Source organism: Periophthalmus magnuspinnatus, chromosome 15 (assembly GCF_009829125.3).
Source record: "Periophthalmus magnuspinnatus isolate fPerMag1 chromosome 15, fPerMag1.2.pri, whole genome shotgun sequence".
NCBI classification, from domain to species: domain Eukaryota; kingdom Metazoa; phylum Chordata; class Actinopteri; order Gobiiformes; family Gobiidae; genus Periophthalmus; species Periophthalmus magnuspinnatus.
The window spans coordinates 20,826,242-20,853,039 of record NC_047140.1 but is presented as its reverse complement, the minus strand read 5'-3'; the positions used below and the strand labels follow the sequence as shown (position 1 = coordinate 20,853,039).

Genomic DNA, 26,798 nt, shown 5'->3' with positions numbered 1-26,798 from the left:
TGCGAATGGCAGCTCACGGACACTTCCTCCTCCTCCTCTTCATGACTGTGGCTCTCCTCTGCACCACCTGTCTGCCACATAACTGCAATGCCAGGTGGAACAACACCCCCACCCCCCTATCTCTCCCTCGCCCCTTTGCTATCTGTCCCCCCTCCTCTCTATCTCTCTCTCGGTCCCTTTTTCTCCTTCTCCCTGTGCCTCTCTCCCACTTTTCTCGCTCCCTTTCTCCCCGTCTTGCGCTCTCTCCCCCCTGTCTGAATGACTAAAGCCTGAGCAGTCGACAGCTTGAAAGGGCCTGTCCATTGACCGCAGCAACTGTCTTCAAAACATGTGACCAAGTGTGGGGGCGGAGCTTCAAATGTATGCAGTATCAAGACACACATGAGTCTGTAACTTATTTTCCTCCCTAATCACTTTCTTCTCTTTACTTTCACTTTCCCTCCTGTCCATTTCCATCTATTTTTTGGCCAAGAAACCATTTAAAAAAAATTAAAAAAAATCCTTTGGTACCTCATTTTCCTAACCAGGCGTGTGCTGCTCATCCTTGCAAGATGTTTTGGTCCGAAGATGTCTGAGAAAAGATTTTATAACAAACAACCACTCGTACAAATTTGGGAAATAATGCAAAATGTAAATGTTTCTTTGTAGCTGTGGCTGCCATTCTGCACTTACACTCTCTCCTCCAAACACCAACAGAAATCCCGTCACATTCACATAAAGAAGGGAGTGAAGTACTTGCCCAATGACACAATGGGACAACAGAACTAATTTGAGCTGTCAACTGTTTGAAAACTATTTGCAGATAGTAGCTAGTGCAGATGTTTTGTTTCAATATTTCATTATATATCAATATTTCAAGGCATGTGTACACCTTGTGGTACAGTTCAATGTATAGCTGTGAATCTTCATCTCAATCCAATATTTTTCTTATTATGATGGAGATGATTTTTCCATAGAAGCTGTGACTCATTCTGGCAACATTATGCTCAATATACATTAATTGAAGCAACAGACGCATCAAACGCGTCACTCACCACAACAGGCGTCTGCGGATTTAAGTCCATATATTTAGATTCGAAAGAAGAAACAAAGAACAAACCAGTCAAAAAAAAAATCCCCCCACAAATATAGTATCAAAACTTCCCTGTAATTCATATCTAATTGAAAAACTTCTTGTAACTGATCTTGTTAGAAGCAAGCCTTGGATTAAACCTGGACTAATGCAGGGTTTAGTGCTTCAGTTTTTTTTCATGCTTTTGTTTGGTAATGTTACTCTTTAGGACTTGATCAGCTGCCATATTTTTATGACTATTATCACTGCATGTATCTAAAATGTCATTGCGCTTTGCAAAATTTGTAAATTCTGTATGATCTATACAAATTTATGCATAATCTTAAATTGATTAAACTCTTACAGTGAAGGTATTCCATCAACATGCTGTAAGACTTGGAATACAACAAGGAATAAGCTTTATATACACTACTTTTTTTTTTTTTACATCATAGGTGTAATAATGTAATTTCATCAAACACACTTCCCTAAATGCTTAAAGGTACAGTATGTAACATTCTGAGTCCATGCACATGTAAAAAGTTGAAACCATAACCAACCATACAAATATTTTCCATGGAAATAGATTTTATGCCATACAGGTCGGGTTTGTGGAGATACACTGAAAACTTGTGTCCTTACTATGAGCAGGCTTACAATGAACACCAAAATGATAATAGTTTTCATTTAAGTCTATTTATTTATTTTTTGGGTAAAAAGTTGCATACTGTGGCTTTAAAATGATTAAACCATTGTGAAAAATAGGGAGTTAATTTGGCACACCAAAATAAAATTGAGACTGAAAACATCTAGCTTTATGGAATACCCCACTTCTTGATTCAAAGCACCAGTATATATTTCCACTCTGCTCAACACCTCTCTCCTCTCCCCCCTCTCGCCCCCTCTTGGCTGTGTGCCTGTCTGCAGCGGGCACCCCTCTCCCCCCTGGCACCCCCACCATCCCCCTCAGTCAGTTGCAGTCTCACTCTCTGGCTCTTCAGGGGCAGCACGGGGCCGCCCCAGCATCAGCGCAGGGGCAGCAGGCAGTCTTCCGCTTCCCCGCCGCTGTCTCCCTCACAGGTGAAACACGCTGCTCACGCTAACCACTGCTGTCACTGCTCATGCTAATGCTAAGGCTAACCACTCTGCCAATGCTCCCTAATACAGCTCTGGGGAAAATAAGAGGCAACAAGTATGTTCAGTTGAAATTGTGCCTACTGTGACGAATAATTTATAATAATTTGTCATGTCAACAAGACAAAAAAGCATAAAAACACTAGTGATGTGCTGATTGATGCTGCCTGCACCTGGTTGTCTCTAGCTAACTGTTTGATTTGACTTTTTGAGGCCAGGGACCCTTTCATTGGTCTGAAAATATCCCAAGGACACCCTATTGTCCTCCACCATGACATCACAGTAAAATTCAAGTTCAAACCATGTTTAAACCAAACTGAAAAATAGCTTCTAATAGTGTTTATTCATTTGGTGTAGTAGTACTGTCAAGAGTCAATCCATCCATAAGAAATGTGGTAAATGTCTAGCAGATAATGTGAATGGATCATACATTTAAATTGAAAAGTGCTGAAATATTACTTGTTTGAAAGTTTATACTAGACATTTCTCCTTTTGAAGTTATTTTTTAATAGTTTTACTTCTATCAATATGCAAAATTAGACTGTCAATCTCATTTGTTGTTTTGGAGATGTACTTATCAAATTTTTGTTATTTTTTTTAATGTATATCTTCCGCCTGTAGTCCTGGGACGAAGATCTGCAATCTTTTATTTTTCCCAGACCTGTATTTAAATCACTATTTACTTGTGATTGATGCTAAGTGCTGCCTTCTACAACTAACCTCACCCTGTTCACACTTCCCCTTCCTCTGTTTGTGCCTTTGTCCTTGAATATTTGTGTTCATTGACTTATTGTATCCCGAATGTCGCCCCCTTGTGATCAGGAGCAGGAGTGTCACAACAGCTCCAGGCCATTCAGGTCCATCCCAACGCTCAGCCTAACACTAACAGCGACAGCAGCCCCGAAATCTCCCACTCCTCCTCCAACTCCACCGGTACGTATCAAACTGCCAAAAACTGTATCAAATCTCAAGACTCAAATGATACTTGAAGCTGCACTGTGTAACTTTTCTGTTGGGCGTTCCTCGACCTGTTTATTTATATGGTGATGATATTGCTTTCCTTGGAATCTTGCTTCCTAGGAACTCGAGTGACTAGATTTAGATGTGAACATGTAGCAATAAATAAAACCTTCTACATAGAAATCAGTTTTAAATGATAAACCTTGCACTATAATGAAATACAATCATTATAGTGCATTGTCTTATGTGCATTGGAAGTTCTGGGTCTGGTTATGGAAAATAATAATATATTAACTAGTTTTCTATAATATAAATGCTTGCTGTAGGATCAGCAGGTTCAACAGGTTTTCAGGCTAAATAAAAAAGCTAATTAGCCAGACAGATTGACAGTACTTAGCAGAAGTGTTCTATTAAAAACAGTGTTTCCTTTTGTTTACACATCGGAAACAACACTTAAAATTATAGCATTTATAATTATACAATATTATATACTCTCCTTAGTGTTGGCAAGGCTAAGCAAAGTCTTTATCAATATTAAAGCATTAAACATGCTTATAAAAGCATTGTGATTTTAAGTGATACTTGCACAATGCTTTTTACATACCTTTTAAAACCAGACACTTGTCCAGTTTCTAGAAAGCAGCTTTTGTAATATTTTTGTTGTCCTTGAATCAAAAGAAAAGACATTCTGTCTTATGTTGTAATTGGTTTAACACAGTGAATCCAGTCTAATGAACTCAGTGAGTCAAATCAAAGCTCCCCCTGGTGGCTGATCATACTTTTTGCTCATCTCTCAGTATTTCCCATTTCTCTTCAGCAACAGTGAGTCTCCCGGCAACCATCGTCACGTCGTCAGTCCCTACCACAGTGGCGGGTCACATGATGTACCCTAGCCCTCACACGGTCATGTACGCCTCCACGCCCGCGCTGGACGGGGGGCTGGCTGTGCTCAATGCCTTCTCCCAAGGCACTCCCACAATGCAGGTCTCCCACTCACAAGCACAGGACACAGGTACAGACTGAGGGAGTTTCAGTTTATGTAATGTTTGTTATCATTCTTCCCATGATTTACCACATTTAGTACATATTCAGTGGTGTTGTACAATATGAAAAGCAGATCTCTGTTGGAGTGGTCCAAAGTTATTCCTCCATCCTCACTTGCCTTATGCATTCACATTACAAACATCCTAAATGGTGTATTAGCTCTTTTCACAACTTTCAGAGATCAGAGCATCCCAGTAAAACTAACAACAACTAGTATGCTAACCAAGCACTTCCTGATTTGTTGGACAATAAAACCGTTTCTGATGCTGACAGTACACAGTGGACATATTTTGCTGCTTATACAGTGTATCTGTACTGGGGCAAGACATGTTTTCCTCAAATATAGAAAAAATTTGATACGAGAACTTTAAGCCTTGAATATTTTATATAATAGGAATAATAGGAACAAAAATTTTCCTTGCATCTAATACAATTGCAGGTCTAGTGATTTCAAATATTCTGTTTAAACCTGCTTGGAAATAATGTGTCTAATATGCATAAAAAATGACAACAGTGAAGAAATTCTAATTGTTTTTTTATTGTATTTGTTGCTGCAAGGACCAACACAATAAGTCACAGAAGGGCTAACAATGTTTTACTTTTCACAGTGAATCAAAAAATGAATCACATTTTTCACATGGATTAATCACAATTTTTCATTAGATTCACTCCTGTGAAACTGAAATCAAATTCTATTTCAATATAGATTCCCTGAACTTAATCAAGACAGACTTTTAATCAGAGCCATTTAACATGAAAAGGTCAAATTAGAGGATTGGCTGTAGAGCTCTCGAGACCCAGACCAAACTGATCAAGACTCAAATTAAAATTTCATTAATTGCGTAACCCAGACATGTTTTAACTCTCTCTCTCTCCCTCTCTTCTTACCCCACCCTACCTCTCAACACCCCCACTCCTCTCCCCTCTCTCTCTCTCCATCTTTCTACCTCTATCTGTCCATCTCTCTATCACTCTCCCCCACCCGCCCCGCCTTCCTTCCTTGCTTTGTCTTCCCTCTTTTCTCCCCCACTCTCTTCCCTTCCCTCTATCTCACCATTTTTCTATCTCTCCCTCCCTCAACACTGTTCCACCACATCCTCTATCTCTGTCTCCTCCCTCCTTCTTTTTTTTTTTACCCTCCCTCCTCCTTTTCTCCCCCCTCGCTCTCTTTCTTCCCCCTCTCCCTCTCTCCGTCCCTCTCTCCGTAGGCGGTGTTCCTCAGGTGTTCCTCACGGGTCCTCCGGGCACAGTCCAGATCCCGGTGTCGGCGGTGCAGCTTCACCCAGTACGGCAAGATCTGCATTTCACAAGTGAAACTCTCAAATTCCCCTTTGCACCTGCCGCATGCTCTGCACCAAAGCCTACGACTAAAACTACACCGGCCCACTGGCCCTGCTTGGTCTGAATGAGTTTGGATGGCTTCACCCCAGATTAAACGAGACTATTATCAAACAAAAGTACACAATGCATGAAGAATAGGATACTTCAAATAATCCCACTTAAAAACTGTGTTCTCATTTATTATAAATACACAATTTAGCTTTGTACACTATTTGTCTTATTAGAAAAATACACAAAGTTACTTTCTTATTTATTATATTTAGGTCATAATAAACAGTGGATTAAGAGCGTTTTCAGACAATTAATTCCCTCAGTTTTATTATATGACTGCTGGAAATTAAGATAAATTTATTTTAAAGGTGGACTATGTAACCTTTCTGTTGGAGGATCTGCCACCTACTTGTCTACATGGAAAAGTTCAGTTCCATACTGGGGAACATTTTGAGCAAAATAATAAAATAAATCCATCTCCATGGAGCCAAGCAGGTGACGATACCAGAACAAATCACTGGTCAGATCTGTGGAGGTTTAAGTTCTCAGAAAGAATGCGTGCTTTGATAAAAAAAAATTTAAAAAAAATCTTTAATGGAATAAATGCAAGGTAGATTAATTTATTGCCATATGCTGGGACACCAAAGGTAAGCAGGTGGATGGTATGGATCTGTGAAGAATGGAATTGAGGATTTCTTTGTATATACATTTTCACAGTGACATAAATCGATCTGAAATTCAGCGTTTCATTTTATAATTTAAACAGTGTAGAACGTTAGGAGACATTTATTACAGATTCAGTATCACACCACGGTAAAACTGAGAGGTTTAATTTGGAGTCTGAAAACCTTGTGCATCCACTGTGTCTGTTTAATTGGCTCTGTTAGTTGTGTTTGGATCTAAAGTTGCTATTGTTTGTCCTCCAGTGCAGTGCTGCGGTGTGGAGTGGCAGGAGCTCTGTGTTGGTCACACCCTTTTCTGATGGACAAATGGGATCTTAGTGCTCAAATATATTCAGAATAGAGCTTTAAAATCAGGTTAAATTGTGTAGGTTCTAACATTTTTTGTGCCAAGCAATTGTGGAAACTATAATGCAGGTGCTGACAAACTACACACAAACTGATCACTACACAGATCTCAATTTAATGTTGCTGTTATTGCTTCTTGCCACAGTTTTATCTATGGACCATTCACTCGTTTTGCAAAATCAAATACAATGTTTATTCTCATTCTATATTCTATACATTCTATACATTATTATTGTGGCTCATTGTTCTTAAAATTCCAACTGCCAACTATAACACACTTCATGGGTTTCATCTTCCTGTTACATGCAACACTTTTAAATTGTTGACGCTATGGCAACGGTTTGAGTTTTTCATCATGCTGAAAACTCATGGTTAACTGAAAAAAATATTTCAGCTGACAAAGACGACATTGAGTGTTGTGCCAGTAGTTTTTTCTTTATTAATCTCTAAATAAATAAATAAATAAATGAAATGAACACATGTATCCTGTACATTTAATGCACATTTCACATATTTTTCTTATTTGAGCTCATTAATTGTACATTAAGTACTTTGTTTAAGATTCCTTTTCAGCTGCTTGTGGTTGTGACTTCCAGTATTTAGAGATATTGGCAGTTTAACAGAATTCGCAGTCGTCCTCCTCCTCAGTTTCAGTCTAGAGGCTCTTTAGGATATTATAACATCTTTTTAGGACATCCACAGTGTCCACAGTTTGGGGTGTCACCTCCGCCTCTGTTTCATGTACATTTATGTTTTCGTATACATTTCCTGTTACATAATTTGTGACTAATCTACCTGTTATCTCCCTCCAGATGGTGATTGGTCAGCAGCCGGGCGGCAGCAGCACTAACCTCACAGAGCTACAGGTGGTCAATCTAGAGGCCGCTCAGAACTCAAAGGGCGACTGACCCCGCACTCTTTCACGGGACACCCACCCTTCCCCCCTCCTCCCCTCTTTTTCACCGGACCCCCCCTCCAAAAAGAGACGGGGGCGGCCACTTGGACTGACATCTTTATTTATTTATTGATGCCTTCCGAAAGTTTCACATCACAATCTTGAATGTGACATCATGTATTCACACAGTCGCGGGCATGTGTGGTCTTCTACAGTATGTTTGGTAAATATATAAATACGTATATATATAGTTTTATTGCATAGGAAACAATATCACTACATCCTTTGTGTTGGATGGCCTTTTCTATGCTAGATATTTTTGTCAACAGTGTAAAACCCACTATTATGTGCCAGCCAAAGAGACTTAAGAGTTTGAATGTGGGCCGTCCAGCACATACATAAAGGGTTTGTAAATGGGGCAAATTCAAATGTAAATATTTTTCTAACTTGTATTTTTAGCCTGGTTTAGTTTGTGCGAGGCATGTAGTTGTTTTTTACGTAGTGTTTTATTTTTTTCTTTTTGTATGTAAGAAAATTGGTTTGCATAAAAGGTTATTTTACAGTGTTTGTATGATTAATTTAACGCACCATCATGTTTAAGATTTCACAGCGACTTTCAGTAAGTTACTGTTTTCAAATGTGGACTGTCTCAAATCATGATATAAATAATGAGGAATAATGAGGAATGGCCACAATTGTAATATTTTATTTTTACAAAAACGTCTAGGTCTTTGTTCATTGGCTAAGTACATTATAAAGATATAAATGTATATAAATATTTCTGAGGTTCTGGCACCTTCTCAGAGACTGACAATCCTCAATTTAAACACTTAAAGCTAATAGCACAAAAGAAATGTATGCATTTTTTGCCAAGTAATAACTAAAAGTGGTTAAATAATAATTCATAGTTTTTCAGTACATTTATTCAAAGTTGTAATTGCACCGACCAGGCAGCCTAAATGAAATCTACCATAGTTAAAATTACTTGAATTTTTGAGTAGTTTTGAGCAGTATTTTGTGCAATGTCACATTTTGCAGAAGGAATAGTGTGTTTGCTAGAGTTGCAATAAAAAATTACCTATAGAATATTTTGCCGCTCTGGTTTAGCTAACTGGACGAATTTATACAATAAGAAATGATACGTCCAGGTGACCAAGCAACCTCAAAACTACCACCAGCTGTAATTATAAAACTATTAGTCGTTCATTTGAAGTATCTTTTGCTTTGACCAAAAATGCAGCACGCTTTCGTATGTGACAATACTGCTGACCCCCCTCATCACATTTTATAATAGAGGTATATTGAGGGAATGACAAAATTGGTAAGGATTTATAAAGGGGCTGGACAATATGTCATTACAAGCTAATTGTGATCTGATACATGTGACAGTTGTCACATTATACTTTGTGGTTTAGTTCTGGATTAGTCTTGGATTAGTCTCAGTTTTGACCTGTTTTTGACTCGGTCTTGTACAGCTCAAGTGGGGTGTTCCTTGCTGGGGGTATCAAAAGTACAGAAAAGAAACACTGAGTTTATGCACATATACAACTTGATATAATAGATTAAAAAAACATTGAACGTGATCATTATAGGCTTTGTTAGTTCCATATGGAGTTGCCCAAAGGGCAACAAGTAAATAGGATATTTTTGTAAGTCTTTTTTTTTTTTTTTAAGTTGAAAGCTAGATTTTTGAACATGAGAAAGGACAACCCTCTGCTTTTGTATCTAAGAAATAGAGCGAACTTGGATTTTAGACAGCGCCTTTTACTGCACCATAGTGCCTATTTTTCATAATTTACAAATCACTGCAACTCAAAATGTAAAATGATCCAGATCCTTCAATTTATAACTAGCTGTAAATGTATATTGGCTGTTTACATGCAAACGTAAGTGAAGTTCAAGTCAAAAAGGGGAATTGATAAAAAATGTGGTTTTAATTTGCAAAAGTCAAAATGTTATTTTCCTGTCTTTGTGTTTCTTGTACAGATGTTTTGTAATAAAAAAAACAAACAAAAATGTATTGAAAAGTGTTAAAAATGACCACATCTCTTGAAGATATTTTTTTAATTGGAACGTTGAATGTTAAAACCATATTTGTAAAACAGCAGTGGTAACATATGAAGTCAGCTGAAGTGAAATAAATGATACTCAATGCCTTTGTGCACGAAATACTGTTGTGTGGACCTCAAATTATTCTGATTGAATTAACATGCAGATTGCCTTAAAATATAAAGATGTGACTATATGAATACAGATTATCAAAATACAAAAAGTGACTTAACAATAAGCGGTGCACATAAATTCTGGTATTCAAAGTCTCAGAAAAATTGTTTTTCAGATTTTACGGTGTCAGAGGCGAGGGTATTCCTGTGTATTATGTGATATTTTGTAATAAATAAAAATAGGTCACGTTAATCGCAACAAAATTATAGGCATAACAATGTGGTTGCCTCAGTTTCTATTAACACTACAATGCTACAGAATGTTAACGAATAGCAAAAGAAAAATTCAATTCTGTCAACTGATCACACCTGGACGACTGAGGGATTACACAAATGTTCTCACAATTCTATGAAATTTTAACATGGCAATGATCATGAAAAGAAATTTGATTTGACAGTTATCATGTTTGACACTATGACTAAATAACAATGAAATCTGTGTTAAGTCACAAATGCAGGGGCGGTGCCAGGGTGGGGGCTTAAGGGGGCACTAGCCTCCCCTAGAATGGCCAGTGCTCCCCTATAGTGCTCCTAAAGATTTTTGCTCCATTTTCATAGCACAAGAGTAAAAATGTTCAAACGGCAACCCGAGAGTGTTCAAAATGAGACTACAATATTTTTTTTTTTAAATTAAAGAAAATCCCTACAGGAGCTATAACTAACTATAATTAAACTGATTTAAAACAGCAAAGCAAACATATAAAACTCTAAATTAACATTAACAAAGTGAGCGCACACATTGAAGAAATTAGCACCCCCATAGCCCCACAACCAAAAAGATTTGGCGCCACCTCTGTTCAAATGGTAGATTGCCATTGCTAATAGTTAAACAGTTTTATGATAAAGTAATGACAGTCAGATAAAAAGCACTCAAGAATTAAGGTTCACTTTTGCCATATAGATTAAATAGAAAATACTCCTTTTTGCGTCTAACATTTTCACAATTATTACTTTGTTTTATATATTGTGGCCTGAATAACAATTACACACTGAATATTCTTAACATCTCTAGTGATATTATCTGAAAACAAGCAATTCAGCTAACAATGCCATGTAATTGATGCAGGAATAGTGGCAATCCTCCATGACACTGAAAGGGAGCCATGACAGTAACCATGTGTGTGTCAAACAACTGAAAGTAATTTATTTTTAACCAATGTTGTTCCAATCTGCAACTTAAAACCTTTAAGATTTCTTTTTAGTCACCAAACCAGAGACAAACTTGCAATGACTGAATAAACCAACTATTTTCACCAAAACCCAACTCGATCAAATTAACTGCCCCGAGTTTAATGTAACAAAGGATGCAGAGTAAACCACAAAGCAAATTATATTTTCAGAAGCAACAAGAACAGTTTTTAAATCTACAAAATTTCAAAGATCCACAGTGTCATAAGGCATTAAATCGTCAACATTTTTCTCTTTTTACACAAAGAAAAAATAATGTATGAGCATGCATTTACACCAGGTAGTTTTTTTCTATATTGCTATTGTACACATTACAATATACAACTGTACAAGACCATTGGAAAGATTACAAAATGTGCATGATTCAATTTAAAAAGTTAAAAATAGACACGTCACTCTTACACTTTATCTTTTGGTTAATGAAAAAATTATAATTTGGGAAAAGAAACAAAAGCTTTTCACGATGGTTATTTACAAGATGTGCAAATTGGATTGTTGCATATGCGGCGTAGGTGCGTGAGTGACGGGTGGAGAGGACGAGAGACAAAATAGTGAATTATGGATTTTTTTTTTCTTAAACAAAAGAATAAAATGACAGACAAAACTCCAGCATTCAGAATCTGAGATGAAAGCGTTCACACAGACACACAAAGGCATCGACATAATAGAGAAGAGAATAAGGTTTTGAAGTGGGGTTGCATAATGAATCTGGATAGACTGGTTACGTACATGAGGTGATTTCATTACAAACGACTATGACTACACCGTGTTTTTGACGAGCTCTGCGTTCAGGGTTCCTGTTAAAAGGCGCACTATGTAACTTTTCTGGTGGAGGGGTCACCACATAGTAGTCTTGCATGGAATGTTAGAGTGTGTCATTAAACGTCTCTGTCTCCATGACGATGTCACCGGGCCAAACTACAGGTCAAATCCCTGGAGAGGAACCAGCTCACAGTGGGAATTTTTAAATTGTTTTTGAGCAATATACATCTGTAATGTGTAACAGAGGCGTTTAATGTCATACTGTGGATTATTCCTGACAAACAGACCTCTCAGTGTAGACAACCTTCCACCAGAAAAGTTACATAGTGTACCTTTAAGTGCTTTTTAATACTTCCACTTCCACTGCACAAATGTTTTATAGATTAGTTTCATGTTGAGGAGCGTATCTTGTAAAACCTGATGGTCAATGGATCGCTGTTAAACTAAACTAACATTCATTCAAGTGGAGAAGCTCCAGGTAGGGCATCTGGTGTAAAAGCTATCCCAAATCATTATGAAATTACAGACCAGATGCAGACCAATAATGTAATGGATGTTTTGGAGATTTCAGAATTAGATTATCAGTTATTAGTAAATTCTGAGCCAATGCAGCTTCACTTTTTTCACTGTTGGGAACTTTTAGCACAAAAATCATGTCTTTGAGGTAATGAACAGTTCACTTCATACAACCCAACTTCAAATTTACCCATATAATTTTAGTATCTTATTGATACATTCAACATTTACTTATTTTGACAAAACAAATGAAAACTGAATGAGTGAAACACAGCACCCTTTATATATTATCATCCAAAATCATGATAAACGTAATACTTGTGGTAAATAAGACCAGGTTTATACTGCTAAATGCAGTATCTCTGTAATGAGAAAATAATATATTAGAATAAGACTATTTATAAGAAGCACACGAGAGAGTCCCTTGGATTAAACACTGGTGGAAACTGCAAAAAAATTAAGATAGAATCAGGAAAAATAAAAGTTTTTCCTGAACAAAAAACAAAAATGTAACAAAAACACAGAAGTGGTTGTGCACATTCAGAATCATTATTTTTTATCGCCATCCTGAGAAACCATTCAAGATAAAGATTAAAGGTGTACTACGGAACTTTTCTGATGGAAAGTCTACCACCCACTTGTCTCCATGGAGATGTAATTGTTTTGCCTGGAATGCCTCACAGTATTGGATTGGCTGAGTGATGTGTAGAGGCAACCCAGTTCACTGCATGATTTAATGTTTTATTTTTGAGAAATAAAAACATCTATAACTGAATAAATTCTAGTTTAATGCCATATTGTGGCAACAATAACATCTCCATGGAGATGTTATTGTGTGGCGAACACTCACCAAAAACGTTCGAGCGCCTTTAACATTATGGCAACAAATTTAGCATTCAATAACTTTGAATTCAATAACTTTCCAAACATGTTTATATTCAGGTTGAGTCTGACTTTTGATATATTTTGTGTCAAGTGCTGGAATTAATACATTTGGGTAAAACACATCCGACAGATGATTATTTTTTTTTGTAATCGCTCCAAAAAGACAATGAGCAATTATTTTCATATCATTAATTATGATTTTTAAAGAAAATCTGAAAACCTCAATAACCAAAGAAATGATTCCAAGAACAAAGTCGTTACTTTCTATAGTGAATGTGTTTCTCTGGATGCGACTGTTTACCACACATTTTGATGGTGAGCTCTTTGGATGACGCAACAGACAATGAAACAAAAATAGATTCTGTCATTACAATAATTTCTTAACATTATTTAAAAGGCAACTGAAAGCAAAAGGTACAATAAATAAGAAATGACATTAAAACTGCTATGTAACTACGGGTACATAATGTTTTCTCTTATTGTCAGACAGTGGACACAAATAGGCTATTGATAAAATATTTTCAAAAGGGAACAGTCTTAAAATGAAGAAGTGTCCACATTAAGGCAATGAAGACGGGACAGGAAATAAATACAGGTATCGATTTAAAAATGATAACTCTTTTGGCGGACAGAGGCAGTAACAGGACAGTCCCATACGCCTGATTTGCTCAAATATTTTTAACATCTTCAAATCTTTAAACCGGGCAGTGTTTTGGCTACGATTTTCCATAGAAATCAAATCCCAAAAAAATGACAAAACCTGAACTTGTAGACCAAAGTGTAGTCCTGGTTTAGTCATCGATGAAGTCCTAGATGTCATAAGTATGCATATTAGACCCAGGATAGTCCAACATAGATCCCAAAATATGTATCCCAAGAACACAAAGTTACAATCTCTCCCAGCTCTTTCATCTTTAAGAGGTGAACAATTTGCTCTGTGGTACATTTTGTTGCACTTTATCCCACCTGAGGCAGAGCAGCACCCATTGGACACCCGTAGGACGTCCCCTTGTGATGACGACCTGTCCCTCTTGTTTGGGGCAGACAGAAGAGCACAGATGTGGGTCTATGAGTGGGGGTCTTTTTTTGGGGTTATGGCGAAGATGCGGCTGTAGCGTGGTATTTGACAAAGGCGATGGCTGCCAGCTCTTTACAGAACTCCTCCAACACGATCACGCCCTCCAGGAGAGTCATGTGGTCGATGCTGCAGAGAGGTGCACAAATAAACATTTTACCAACAAACGAGCTGATTCAGTAGTTCAGCGATTACAGCAGTGGTCCCTTAACCCGGTCGGAGGATTTCTGCTCGGACCAAGTTCTGTTGTTGTGTCCTTAGGTTAAACACTTCACCCACATTGCCTAGCGTGAAAGTCGAGTGTGTGTGTGTGTGAGTGTGCGTGGGGGTGTGTGTGTTGGTGTGTGGGTGTGTGTGTGTGTGTGTTGGTTGTGGTTGGAGGGGCATATGGGGCAGATTGTCAGCCTCGCTTCCATCAGTCGACTGTGGCAAAAGCAGCTTACCACGACCAAGTGTGGAGTGAATGAATAATGCACTGCAAAGCGTTTTGGGTGTCTTGAAAGGCGCTGTATAAATCCAATGTATTATTATTATTATTATTATTATTATTATTATTAAAAAATGTGAACTATTAACTATAACTATTACTACTATTTAACTATTATTAAAAATGTGAACTAGGACTGCACAATATGTCGCAGTTGAATCAAAATTTGAGGAGGTGCAATACTTAAATCACAAAGGCGGCATTTACTTAGGTAGAAGAAAATCCTCTGAAAAACAACAAAGTATCCTGTCATTTTATGGAAACGAATATTATTTTTGCAGTCTAGAAATACATTTGTTTATCAGTTCATATTTAATGGAGTTGCTTACAATGAGAACTCTGAACAGACCTATTTTTTAAACAAAGTTCAAATCTAATCACAATACAGTGAATTTCAATTTGATTTTTCCAAAGTCATGCAGCCTTAGTGTGAACAGTGACAGTTGACCTAGTTTTACATGTGCTTTTCAACTCCGACCAAGAAAACATTGAAGTCAAGAAATATACAAGTATTTTGTAGCAAATTGCCACCATTACTGGTAAAAACCTGGCTAAATCAAACTTGCGATTCGACCCTCCACTGCACCTGTGTCCAGAATAGAGCTGCAAGATTATTCGCAATCAAATCTAAACTGCAATTTCACTGGACGTAAGGCTGCAATTATTTAAGTACTATAATTTCTTCCACGAATAACAAAATCTCCTGTTTTATTCTGCATAAAAACTGCTAAGCCAGTCGTTTAGATCTGCACAAACGTGTTCTGAAATGTCATTCTTGTTTATTAGATCATATTTATTCTTTTTGTCAATTCTTCTGGAGGGATTTACAATATGAATTTTGAGCAGTATCTTTTTATTAGAGCAAAATCACAAATCTACTGCACTCACAAGACTATAAATGCACAAAAGTTCATGCAAAAACTACTATTCTGCTATTGTCTTATATAAATCTTTATAATCTAAATAAAAGAACTATAATAGCTAATACAAATTTTGGTCAACTAAGACTCCATTGATTGATTAATTGACTAAATAACTAAAGGCCCACAGCCCTACTGACCTGCTATTATGGCACAACATTACCATCCTTCCTGCTGATACAATAAAGACCCTTGGTGTACTAGGCTAATACAAAGACATTCACATACTTGAGTCCCTCTGGCTCGAGTCCCAGCAGCCTCTTCCTCACGAGCAGCAGTTTGGGTGTGAAGTCTGGGATTCTCTGGATCCTCAACATCAGATCACCCACCACCTGAAAAGATGCAACAAATATTTAAAAACAAATCTCTTTACATGTGCATAATCAACATAATCTTCATTTAAATGGGGTGGATGAAGAACAAATAAGGGAAAGACCAATTTGAACTCTACAAAAAACAAGATCTTAGTTAGAAGGGAAGTCCTTTTGGGCTTGGGCTTATACGAGTTCTGCCACAATCTACTATTTGCCCCTTCATCTATGAACTTGACAACTGTTGCTATGGAGATTATCAACGGTACAGTGGCGGCGCATTTGCAATTCAATTCAAGTTTATTTATATAGCACATTTAAAAACAACTTCAGCTGCTCAAAGAGCTTTGCATAAAAGTCAACAAAAAACAAATATACAGATAATAGAATACACAGGAAAAGAGTAAAATACCAAGATATCCTGTAGATAATGGACAGCGAGTAGCCAAAAAAATTATATTTACACAATATTTATCCATATAATCCACATATATTGGCACATTTGTTTGTACAAAATTGTGTGTCAGAGCTACACCACTGAAATGTTAGGTAATACTTTACACCCGCCTTACGCCACTTCTGATTGACCTTTTTTCCAGTCCATGTATTTTAGCTAATCACATTTAAGCCTCATGTTTACTTCTCAAAACAAAGAAAAAAAAAATGCAGATGCTATGTGTTTATGAGGTGCGCTCCTGTTGTCATGGCAACAGTAGAGAGAGAAATCAGATTTGAGGGAGGTAGTGTAAAAGCAAAAGTCTGGGGAATGAATGAAAATAATAGAACATATCGTAAGTTCTGAGGACTTAGTGTGAATCAACCTCAAGATTCCTTCTTACTAGAACTGTCACGATAATTACTATATCAACTTGTTCCAATAAATTACAGCTGGAACAATATTTTTAGGGGCTCAACACTTCTTACCCTGACGATGACGGAGAAGAGGGACCTGCAGCCCGGGGCCAGGTTGATGTAGGGGTCCAGGAGGTACTCGTGCAGGTGTGGGTGTGGTAACAGGGACAGTTTAGACAGCACCGCCGTCACCTGCAGGTTTACATCATACGGCTGCACAGCAAAAGGAGACAAGGCAAAGGATAAGTTAAAGGTTCAATATTACCCAAAATTGTTTATTGGAAGCTTTAAGCCATGTTATGTTTTTACCTCCTCAAAAACAGACCTGGAGTAGTGTTTTGTTTCATTCACACGTTTGAGTAATCCTTTAATCCTTTATTATTAGTCTTTCTACATCTCCATAGCTCAAAATGCTCTGTTCCACCATGTGATGTCATGAAGCGGTAGTTTTCAAGTTAACAGCGACATTTTACCTTTTATTTAATAGAGAGGAAATTCCAGGGCAGAAATTATCCAAATGATTCTAGTGAAGGTGTGTAGAGTTTAAAAACACAATGGAGCACTTCCTGTATTACTGCATGACATCTCAAGGTGTAACAGTTTCCATTTGAGAGAAGAACACAGTCTAAATATGCAGGGTTTGTGTGTTAAACATGTGTGAATGAAATGAAACAAGACTCCAGGTATGATGAGGAATCAACATTATAACATGGATCAGAAAATAGCCTAATATGGGCCCTTTAAGGGACAACTTTTTCAATACAAATGACTTAAGAGCTCCTATGAAAAATATAAAATTTTTGGCATGTATGCCTCCATGCAGATAAAACTGTCTTATATTTTACTAACAACAATACCAAATATAAGCACGAAAAGGACAGCTGTAGTGGTGCTGGCTTTTCTATGGAGTGAGAAGTGACAATTTACCAGCAAGTAGGAAAAAATTGTGAGTTGAGTTGTTACAATTAAAAGAAAAAACAAAAAAAATCACATTATTTGAAGGAGCAAAGGTAGGCGGAAAGGCTTTGAGCTAGGCAAATACTGCGACATAGAATAATGAACCTGTTCTTTCAACAACAAAAAAACAAATTAATCAAAGGAGAGTTTAAAACTGAGTGGATTCATTTGTTAATAATGTCCAAAATGTCCAAACAACGGCGTCTGTGAAAATGAGGTCTTTATTTTCGCAGCCAGCCGGAGTTCATTAGTGTCGTTCAATCACAGCTTTGCACCGTCAGCAGCACATTTGCATTTTCTATTACATTTCCCCCTCAGCAAAAATCAAACAAGCCTGAAAAACAAGCTTGAAATCTTCAGTCAAATACAAGAGATTTGGTAAAAGGCATTGTCCTGATTGGAACTCAAAACATGATTAGTCTAATGATCAGAAAACTTGGCCTTGAAACTTTTGAATTAATTAGGCCCATTAGTTTAATCAAAAAAATCAAGTTTTGATTTAAAAAGTGGTTCATTAACAGCAGGTCAACTATTATTGATTTTGGGGACAAAATATGCTTTCAGACATTTTCTTCACAAAAGTGGACAGACACATGTTTTTATGTAAAAGGTATATACAATCATTTGCATTTACCTATTTTTATAACTTAAAGAAGAAACTAGGGCGGTAGTAATCTAAATCATTTTTTGATTGACTAAAGACATGTCCTGTTAATTGATTAGTTGATAAAAAGTGGGCACAGCAAAATCTCTCAAAACTATTACGTATCTCTACTTACTGGACCCAAACTGCACTCAAAAGACTACAGCTATACAGAAAAAAGTACTAAGAAACTACCAAATGGCAGTTTAATCACCCCTTTACATATAAATACCAAAAATACCAAATCTTCAGCTAACTCACCAACTTTTCCTTTCTGCTGCTGTCCTATAAAAATCCTTATAATCTACATAAAATGATTAGTTAACTAACACATTTTGGTCGACTAAACAACTAACGGCCTACAGCCCTGACACATTTTTGGGGTATTAAACTATAAAATGCATAGATCCTTATTTTACATTTTATTAATTGTAAGCAGCAATATTTATCGAAAATGTCTTAATAACAGAAACAAGTTCACTGACTTCCTACTCAAAACCACAGAACTATGTGGCATTTTTGAATAACCACAAGCAGAGCTGTGGGGAAAGATAGGTGAATATACAAATTTTCTGAGGTTAAAGTTACCGGCCATGCACCCACCTGATCGAGGATACGCCCCATTCTGTCAAACAGCACCTTTAGAAAGTGTCCCTCAAAAAATGGTAACTCTAAATTACACTTTTCTAGAGGTTTTGGGTGTCCTCTCCAGTCCCAGCGCAGACACACGCCACAGTAGTCTTTAAACTGTAGAGACACATGGGACAATGTCATTTTACACAATAAAGCACAAATGCGTAAAACTGTGGTTGGCTTACCTGTCTGTGTGCATCTCTGAGGTAGGTGTCATAGCCTGTGCCTTCCACGTGATAAGACGACTTTGCCTCATCGGGCACCAAACACAAGAAACTAGAAGAAACAAGTGAAAAACAAAAGGTTTAAAAGGAGCACTATGTAACTTTTCTGGTGGTGGGTAGACCATTTGTGTCCATGAAGATGTTATTGTTTTCTCTGAAATATTTCACAATGTAGCATTAAACGTGTATATCTCCATGAACACAAGCAGGTAACGCCACTGGACCAAATTACAGGTCAGATCTAACCACAACAATAATAATAATGCCTGTTGCAAGTTTTTGCAATAAAACCCACAGTAGTTGAATAAAAACAAGATGTATTTAGTTAAAGTTTAATACCATGCTGTGAAATATTCCAGGCAAATACTCATGCTTATCAATATTATTCTAGCCAAAACACATTTGGTTAATAAATAGTTTTAATTCACAAACAAGTCCAAATAATCTATTATGTGAACTCAATGAGCAAGTTTGAAATAAATATTGTAACTAACTTTACATTTCTGCTCTACAGAACACTGAACTACTCCATGGAGGTAAGCATTATAAGGAAGAGTTATCATACATCTAGTTACTCACCTGTTAACTATTTTGTGCACCTCCGTCTTGCCCTCTGATTTTGAGTGGTCTGGACTCATTGGGGGTGACGTACTCAGCCAATCAGAGCCAGACAAACGGCTCTCAGGAGAGAGGTCATCCCCGAACAATGGGTCCTCCTCCAGGTCACTGTAAGAACAATATAAAGTTTTGTTTTGACAATCTGACACAGCCAACTGAATTGCCTCAAATTGTGTAAGTGTTGACATGTATGTATTTTGAGTGCATAAAATTCTTCCAGGTGACTTCCACTTGTCACCACGGAGACAGGTATGTTTAATACATTGAAACACTTCTGGCAAAATGTAGGTGTTGGACCATTCACAAGTGTTGATACAGTGAACTGATTTTCAGTCTGGAATGAGTTATAGTGTGCTTGTGAATGCTTTTCTGTCAGATTACCATCTCCTATTGGTCAGCCTCTGTCATGCTTTCATTTGATTGACAGCTGAATAGGACCATTTACTGTGATGTGTGAACTTGCAGAAAGAAACTGAGAAAAAGAAATTGGGGGCTGGATGCCAAGTTATGATTCTTCAATTTGTTTGCCATGTTGCCCACCACTAATAGTGAGTTTTTGTCTATCTCAACCATGGATCTATTAAAATGACTCAACCCATAAAAAAGCAGAGCATTGTAATTAACTATGCCTTTTTCCTGTGGTTCATATCAGGTAAAGACGTCAGCAAAACCTTTCCTAATTATCCACAGCTGGCATTTCATGCATTACCATAATACTCTAAATCACTGCTTATAATTATTGTCACAAGGCACACACACAAACAGCTCATCCCAACATTAAATGGCACATCTCTATAGAAACACAGCTACATTCATGCACTTTCTTTTATTATATTGGGTCATATTTTGGGGGGTGGAGGGCAGTCCTTACACAGCGTCATGGGGCTGCCCGTTCTCCAATGGTTCCCGTTCATCCTGGGGTTTATTCTCCAGGTAGTTCCTCTCCTCCAAACCTCGAAGCACCAGATTATGGAGGATGTGTTGGTTTGGTTTTTGGATAAGCTGCTCGAATAGTCGCAGTGTCATGATGCTGATCTGTGGACAAGAAAATAAAGTTATTTATGTTCTTACACTTCACCTGATTTAGTAAATTTATGAGTAAATTAAGGTTTTTACTATTAGTAGTAGTCATTGGGAGAAAAAAAAGAAATGTACTTGAACTGGATTTTGAAGCAAGCATACATGATACATGTATGCTTACTTCAAAATACATGTTTCATGAATAGATTACCATTTTTCATAAATACATATGAAATCTATGGTGAGTTATATGCACATGCAGTAAGCTGGTTTATAAAATGGTATGGTAAAAATTTGCGATCACTAGCTTGCTGGCAAAATTGAAAACAGAATGTCCTCTTAGCAAAAAATGAGTTGTACAAAGTCAGCTATTCTCTTCAAATCCATATTAAAGTTTGCTTAGATATTCAAACTTAACATCAGACTACAGAAGCCTGGATGGACAAACCTCATCAGAGAGGTGGTCACAGTGCTCTATGAGCCTGTGTCTGAGTGGGTTTTGGGCAATGGTAGCGGTCGTCTCGGGGTCCTTCTCTTCCCCCAAAAGAAAATAAACCATCTCCTGCATCAGCGCTTCAGACGAGACCTGTCTGATGATTCTGTTCAGGAGAGCTGTGGATGTTAGGATGCCCACCTCAGACCTTTGGACAATGAAAAACACACAGGCAGAGAGCTAGAGTGAGGACTAGAGCAGGGACTATGGTATGTAACTGATAAAACAACATGTGACATGGCAGGAATGTGGAGACTTGGTTCAATCATCCACAACTGCTCCCTGCTCCCAATATTGAGAATATTGAATGTTTTTGTTTAACAAGAAGGTATAAATGTGTTCCTTAAAAAATAAGAGAACTGGCAGGTTAGATGAATGAAATTGTAAAAATGAATAGTTATAGAGCAGGACTATTTGAATGTGCCTGAACTAAATCCACAGCAGTGTGTTTGATTTGACTGTCAGTGCGTGATGATTGACTGAAGCCTGAAAGAAGCACTCACGTCTGCATAAGCTGAGGCTCCATCACCGCCACAAAGAAGTGCTCCCTCACAGCTTTGGCCATGACAGTCGCTGCTGACTAAAAAAGACAGTCACAAAGACGACACAAAATATTAGAGCTCTGCCTCCTGCCTCCTCTCCAAATGAAGCTTTGTGGAGATGTTCTCTGCTGCTGTCAGTGACTACAATATGACACATCAAAACACAGTGACTCAGAGTCAGGCACTACCACAGACCTTCTGGGCTTCTTTGATGAGCTGGTCACAGTAATCCAGCCAGGACAGGAAAGAAATGAGAGCACGTTTGCCAGTAAAGACTGCAGCGTCCTCTTTGAGGTTGTACACATCCAGACTGATCAGGAAAGAAGACTAGGTTAGAAGGTGAGAGAGGCTAATTTAATTTAATTTTTTTGATATCTTTGAATGGTGGAAGATTATATGCAATCTCCATATCAAAACATTAATAAACAATGAACACAATACATTTGTTTATGCTCAATTACTTGTAAAAGAGGCGGCTTAAATTTAAATCCTGAATGGATTTTGATAAACAGCAAATTCCAAATGCTACTAAATAACTGTACTGGTCTTGAATGAAAATTACAACATGCTATGAGAACTTTTTGTGAATACCTAAAATTAGTAAAGGGTAAACTCTTTAGATTGAAGCCACCTGTTTTAGGTGCCACGGACCAGAAAGTTGAATCTTGTCAGTTCTGTTGTCCTGGTAACTGCCCCATTATTGGATTGATGTCGTAATTTTTGGTGTGTGCGTAGTAACAGCACTGCCTATTGTCTATTGTTCTTTACCATTGTGTTTTTGTGCCCAGCGCTTAAATCTAAACTAATTAATGGAAAATTTGGGACACCCACGAATAAATTAAGTAAGCCCAGCTGTACTCTTTGATACATTTTAAGAGTTAAATACACATCTGCACCAACTTGAGCATACATATGTGTTCAAATATGTCAGTTACTAAAAACATGCCAAAACTTTCTTTTTTATATTTCAAGAGACAAATGTACAAGTTACTCTACCCCCAGTTGACAGACTCTACGGTCTCGATGTCCAGGGGGTCCATGGACTGGGGCAGAGCTTTGTAAAAGGACACCAGTCGATCTGTGAGCAGTTCACACAGCTCTGTGCTCTCTGTCAGGCATTTGGCTGCAGCTGGCTCCGGTAAACTCACCAGCAACATCAGGCCCTCGCATGCTTTCACTACTATCCTGCCATCCTGAAGGGGAAAGAACATAAGACTATTCACCAAAAAGGAACTAACCAAATGAAATGCAGCAAAATGTAACAATGGACATAAGTCGCAATTTTAAACATTTATGGGTTCAAATTTAGAAAGAATTCAGTCTCTTTTCTTGCAGATTTAATAAACAGTTTGAGATGCAGTCCAATGATAACCGAATTACAGTTTTAATGAAAAATAAATGTATATATTATTTTTGTTTAAAAATAAATAAATAAATAAATAAATAACTACATCAAATCAAAAGAGAATTATCAATTGGTATTCACAAAATATGAATTTGCAATGATTTTTTAAATGTCCATCTTGTTGCAATCCAATCAAAACTGTACTGTGTTTAAAGTAGAATGATTCTTTCCTGATTTTAAGGATTTGGCATGACAGAGGTCTTCTTTTAGCAATAATGCAATTCAAATAAAAACATTAATTTTTTTGAATGGTGAAAGGTCCTAAAGAAATCCTTCAGGAACAAATAATTTGCCTGACCCTCATGAAAAGCATTAATAACAGTATTCCTTACAGGGCTCTTGGTGAGATTGAGCAGTGATGTGACCAGGTTGTAGTTGCTGCTGTTGTTATTGTTCTTGGTTGGACTCGACGATGCAGCAGCAGCGGCCTGTGGCTCTTCAGTCTTTTCAGGCGTCTGAGCTTGGCCAGTGTCAGGGGATAAAGCATTATCTTTACCTCCCTGTGCCCCTCCAGGAGGCAGAGTGTCGGGTCTTTTCAACTTATTCTGTAAAATCAAACCACATAATTATATACACATGGTAAAATAAAGCAATTCCACCTCATTTGGTAGTTGTTGGGTTTCAGATGACATCACAGTATTCTATAAGCCAATATTATTTAAGACAGATGGGGGCCAATATAATGAATATTGTTAAAATGTAAAACATTTTTGTTTTAATACAAAACATGTTGATGGGTCAGGTCACTAATAGAAATGATCAAGTTCAACATTTGTGAAATTACCTTTTAGATTTTTCATGTCAAAGTACAATGTAATCAACATCTGGCTCTTGCCCCCCATCTAAGAGTATGACATCATCACAATTTCAAATCTGAAAACCACCAATAGCACCCCCTACCTCAAGGAAGAAGTTGACTAGATATGGGTCCTGCTTGAGTTTGGCACAGACTATGCAAAGAAATTGAATCTCCTCATTTTCTGTTGGTGCAGCAAGTACCTCCCCACACAGACGGATCAGTTTCTGCAGCATTAATAATAAACAGTTAGCATTCGGCACCAGGCTACTTCTGTCCAATAAGCAGGAAAACAGCATGTTGTGAGCATATCTTACCTGTACAGGTCTATGGACATTTATGTGTGGAAGGAGAGGTTGACGGATGTGCGCCAAGAGCTTTGTATAAAAATTGAGCACCTGTTGTTTCATTCCAGGGGGACACTATAAAATAAAATAAAAAATTTGATGCTTTGTTTATATCCAAAATACGCATCAATAAAGTGTTGTCACCAGACACCACACTGAAATTGAACACTTGATTTCAATTCTAAGGAAAAGGCTTGATACTCGACACTAATTTCAAAACCATATGATAATAAAACTGCTGTTTTTTAAACAACAGAGTGCAATTTTCAACTCATAATACTAGTAGTTACTAAACAGAATGTATATTAGTTCTGATATAGATTGTGACTATTCTAAGGTCATTCAAAAAAGGTCCAATTTTATCCTGTTTGTGATTTTTTTTCAGCACAAGTTCATACTTGTTCAAATTAGTATCAAGTTTCAATTCTACTGTATCAATTAGTATCTGTTTTTATACTTTTGACAACTCTATCTACACTTATACATGGGCCATATTGAAGCATTACTAATTAAAATAATGGTTGAAGTTGCTTACGTCTGCCTTGCCCAGAGTGTATAGAGTCTCCAGTATTTTATGGTGCAGTAGATACTCCATACAGGGCCCTGTTTCTCCAGACTCGTGCTCAGCCTCTTCCTGGGTCAGAATGTCCAGCATCTGTTCCAGGTGAGACGGGATGTTTGTGTCCGTAACCGGAGCTTTATCATCTACAAGGACAAATAAAGTAATGTTACTGCTATTGATTAAACACATACATTTCTGTCTTTAGCAGATATCGGTAGTACTAGTAGAATTTACATGTTTATGTTTTGCTTGAACAAATAAGTATATAAGTCCATACAAAAACATTAAAAACAGGTGCAGGTGTGTGTATAAAAATTTTTTTTATTGCGATTATAGCACCAAAGTATCTAATCTAATTTTGCTCATCACAGTGCATTTGGTAATAATGCCTGAACATCTATTTTCACTTCCCACATTTCATTCAATCACAAAGATAAATAAATGATAACAATAACCATAATAAAAGCCAATGAGGAGTGTTTTGTGCCATTTGAGCTTACCAGATGTCTCAATGTAATAATGTGTAATGGCCTTCCAATGATAAACAAAGTCCTCTTGCAGGGGCAGTGAAGGGGCCAGCTGAAAAGGGAAGCAACACGCATAAATTACAGTTCAAGGTGAGCTATTTATTAGTCCAGTGTAGTCCCTGTGTGCATAAGGAGAACAGTTTACTGTCTTATGCCTACTGTCTTCTCTAAGATCTAAGTCTAGATGAAAGACACGCTACTGGTCGTTACCAGCTCAACAACTAAAGTTGCCTTGACTGTCATGAAGCAGCTCAGAACAGGTTTGGGGAATGTGATGACTGGTAAAGTACAGTGTTTGCTAGTTACTATCCACACAATTCAGTTGTAGGACTAAAGACATCCATAGCACAACAAGATATAAACTGTGAAAAACTATGAAAAATACTCCAGGGCTTCCCTTTACGTAACTGTCCTGATATTTCCAAATCACTTATGATATGATGCAGCTGTTTGGTCTAGCTGAGATAGCCTAGCTTCTTGTGGCTAGCTGGAGCTAACCTTAGCGGCTAACTAGCACCTCTTGCAAAACACTACTGAATAGGAAATATTCACGGTAAATACAGACGTGGCAGTCAGAGGTCCTGTTAGTTAACGCTAATCGTCAAACAGACTGTTGATCGTTGGGACTCTCTGTTGCAGCTAACAGGTGTAAACAAACAACATAAACACAAAACGCTAACACTAGCGGTGACTACTTTGTTAGCACAGATGCTAACAACCGTAACCTGCGTGATCAAAGGCTCTGTTTTATTAAAATAAAACAAAAAAGACTCATGAAACTGTAATCGCATCGTGCATTTCATCTCACACTTACCGCTTCGACTGCATGTTGGAGGATGGACGTAAATTTGGAAAACATTTTGTTCTTGGATTGGACTAGCTTTTCTCGAGAAGACCTAGAGAAATCCTCTATCTTCTTCTTCCTACTGCTGCCGCCCCGATCCAGATTGGAGGTTTCATACACTGACCCTTGAAACGAAAATGGTAACAGTGAGCAATAAACCCATAAAAGACACGGGGCAGACGGCAGCAGGATCGGGGCCTGGACTAGTACTGTAAACAACACGTCTGCGGATCGCTCTGTGGACGGGACACGGTGGCACTTCCTCCGCGACAGCTCCACACACAGCCGCCAGGGGGAGCTCCGGTATAAGGCATGGGAAGGAGATGCAAACCACTTCATTATGAGCAAAAACCACTAATTTACCTCGAATTAAGCTCGACGTGAGCTTCCAGTGCTGTCAAGGGAGAGGTAAATTATACTTTGATCTCTTAAAATAGCTTCTTGTTATTTTGGGCCAGAATGAACAATTTTAGACAGCAGGTCCCAAGAGCCAAATCATGATATTGTGTTGTCTCTACAATATTA

At 37.6% G+C, this 26,798-nt stretch overlaps 2 protein-coding genes across 5 annotated transcripts in view; one reads left to right on the top strand and one right to left on the bottom strand.

The window, feature by feature from the left end:
- srfb (serum response factor b) overlaps nt 1-13,086 on the top strand; it is a 46,436-nt gene extending 33,350 nt beyond the window's left edge. The window contains exons 4-8 of one of the 4 annotated variants that reach the window (XM_033979201.2): nt 1,979-2,131; nt 3,008-3,118; nt 3,963-4,157; nt 5,398-5,474; nt 7,362-13,086. In XM_033979201.2, the coding sequence (XP_033835092.1) occupies nt 1,979-2,131; nt 3,008-3,118; nt 3,963-4,157; nt 5,398-5,474; nt 7,362-7,457 (632 nt within the window). In that variant the 3' untranslated portion in view covers nt 7,458-13,086. Of the gene's footprint in view, nt 1-1,978; nt 2,132-3,007; nt 3,119-3,962; nt 4,158-5,397; nt 5,500-7,361 lie in introns of all 4 variants that reach the window. The other 3 variants (XM_033979203.2, XM_033979204.2, XM_055227327.1) reach the window with 3 other exon arrangements.
- fhip2a (FHF complex subunit HOOK interacting protein 2) lies at nt 9,494-26,551 on the bottom strand. Its single transcript, XM_033979200.2, has 17 exons — nt 26,244-26,551; nt 25,403-25,481; nt 24,876-25,045; nt 24,311-24,415; nt 24,098-24,220; nt 23,530-23,742; nt 22,789-22,985; nt 21,988-22,102; nt 21,754-21,830; nt 21,206-21,398; nt 20,609-20,772; nt 19,699-19,845; nt 19,081-19,171; nt 18,866-19,009; nt 16,735-16,875; nt 15,728-15,831; nt 9,494-14,221 (listed from the first exon to the last, which is right to left on the bottom strand). Exons 1-17 carry the CDS (start codon nt 26,286-26,288, stop codon nt 14,110-14,112), a joined length of 2,220 nt encoding a protein of 739 aa, XP_033835091.1. The 5' UTR covers nt 26,289-26,551; the 3' UTR covers nt 9,494-14,109.
- Between the last annotated feature and the right edge of the window lie 247 nt (nt 26,552-26,798).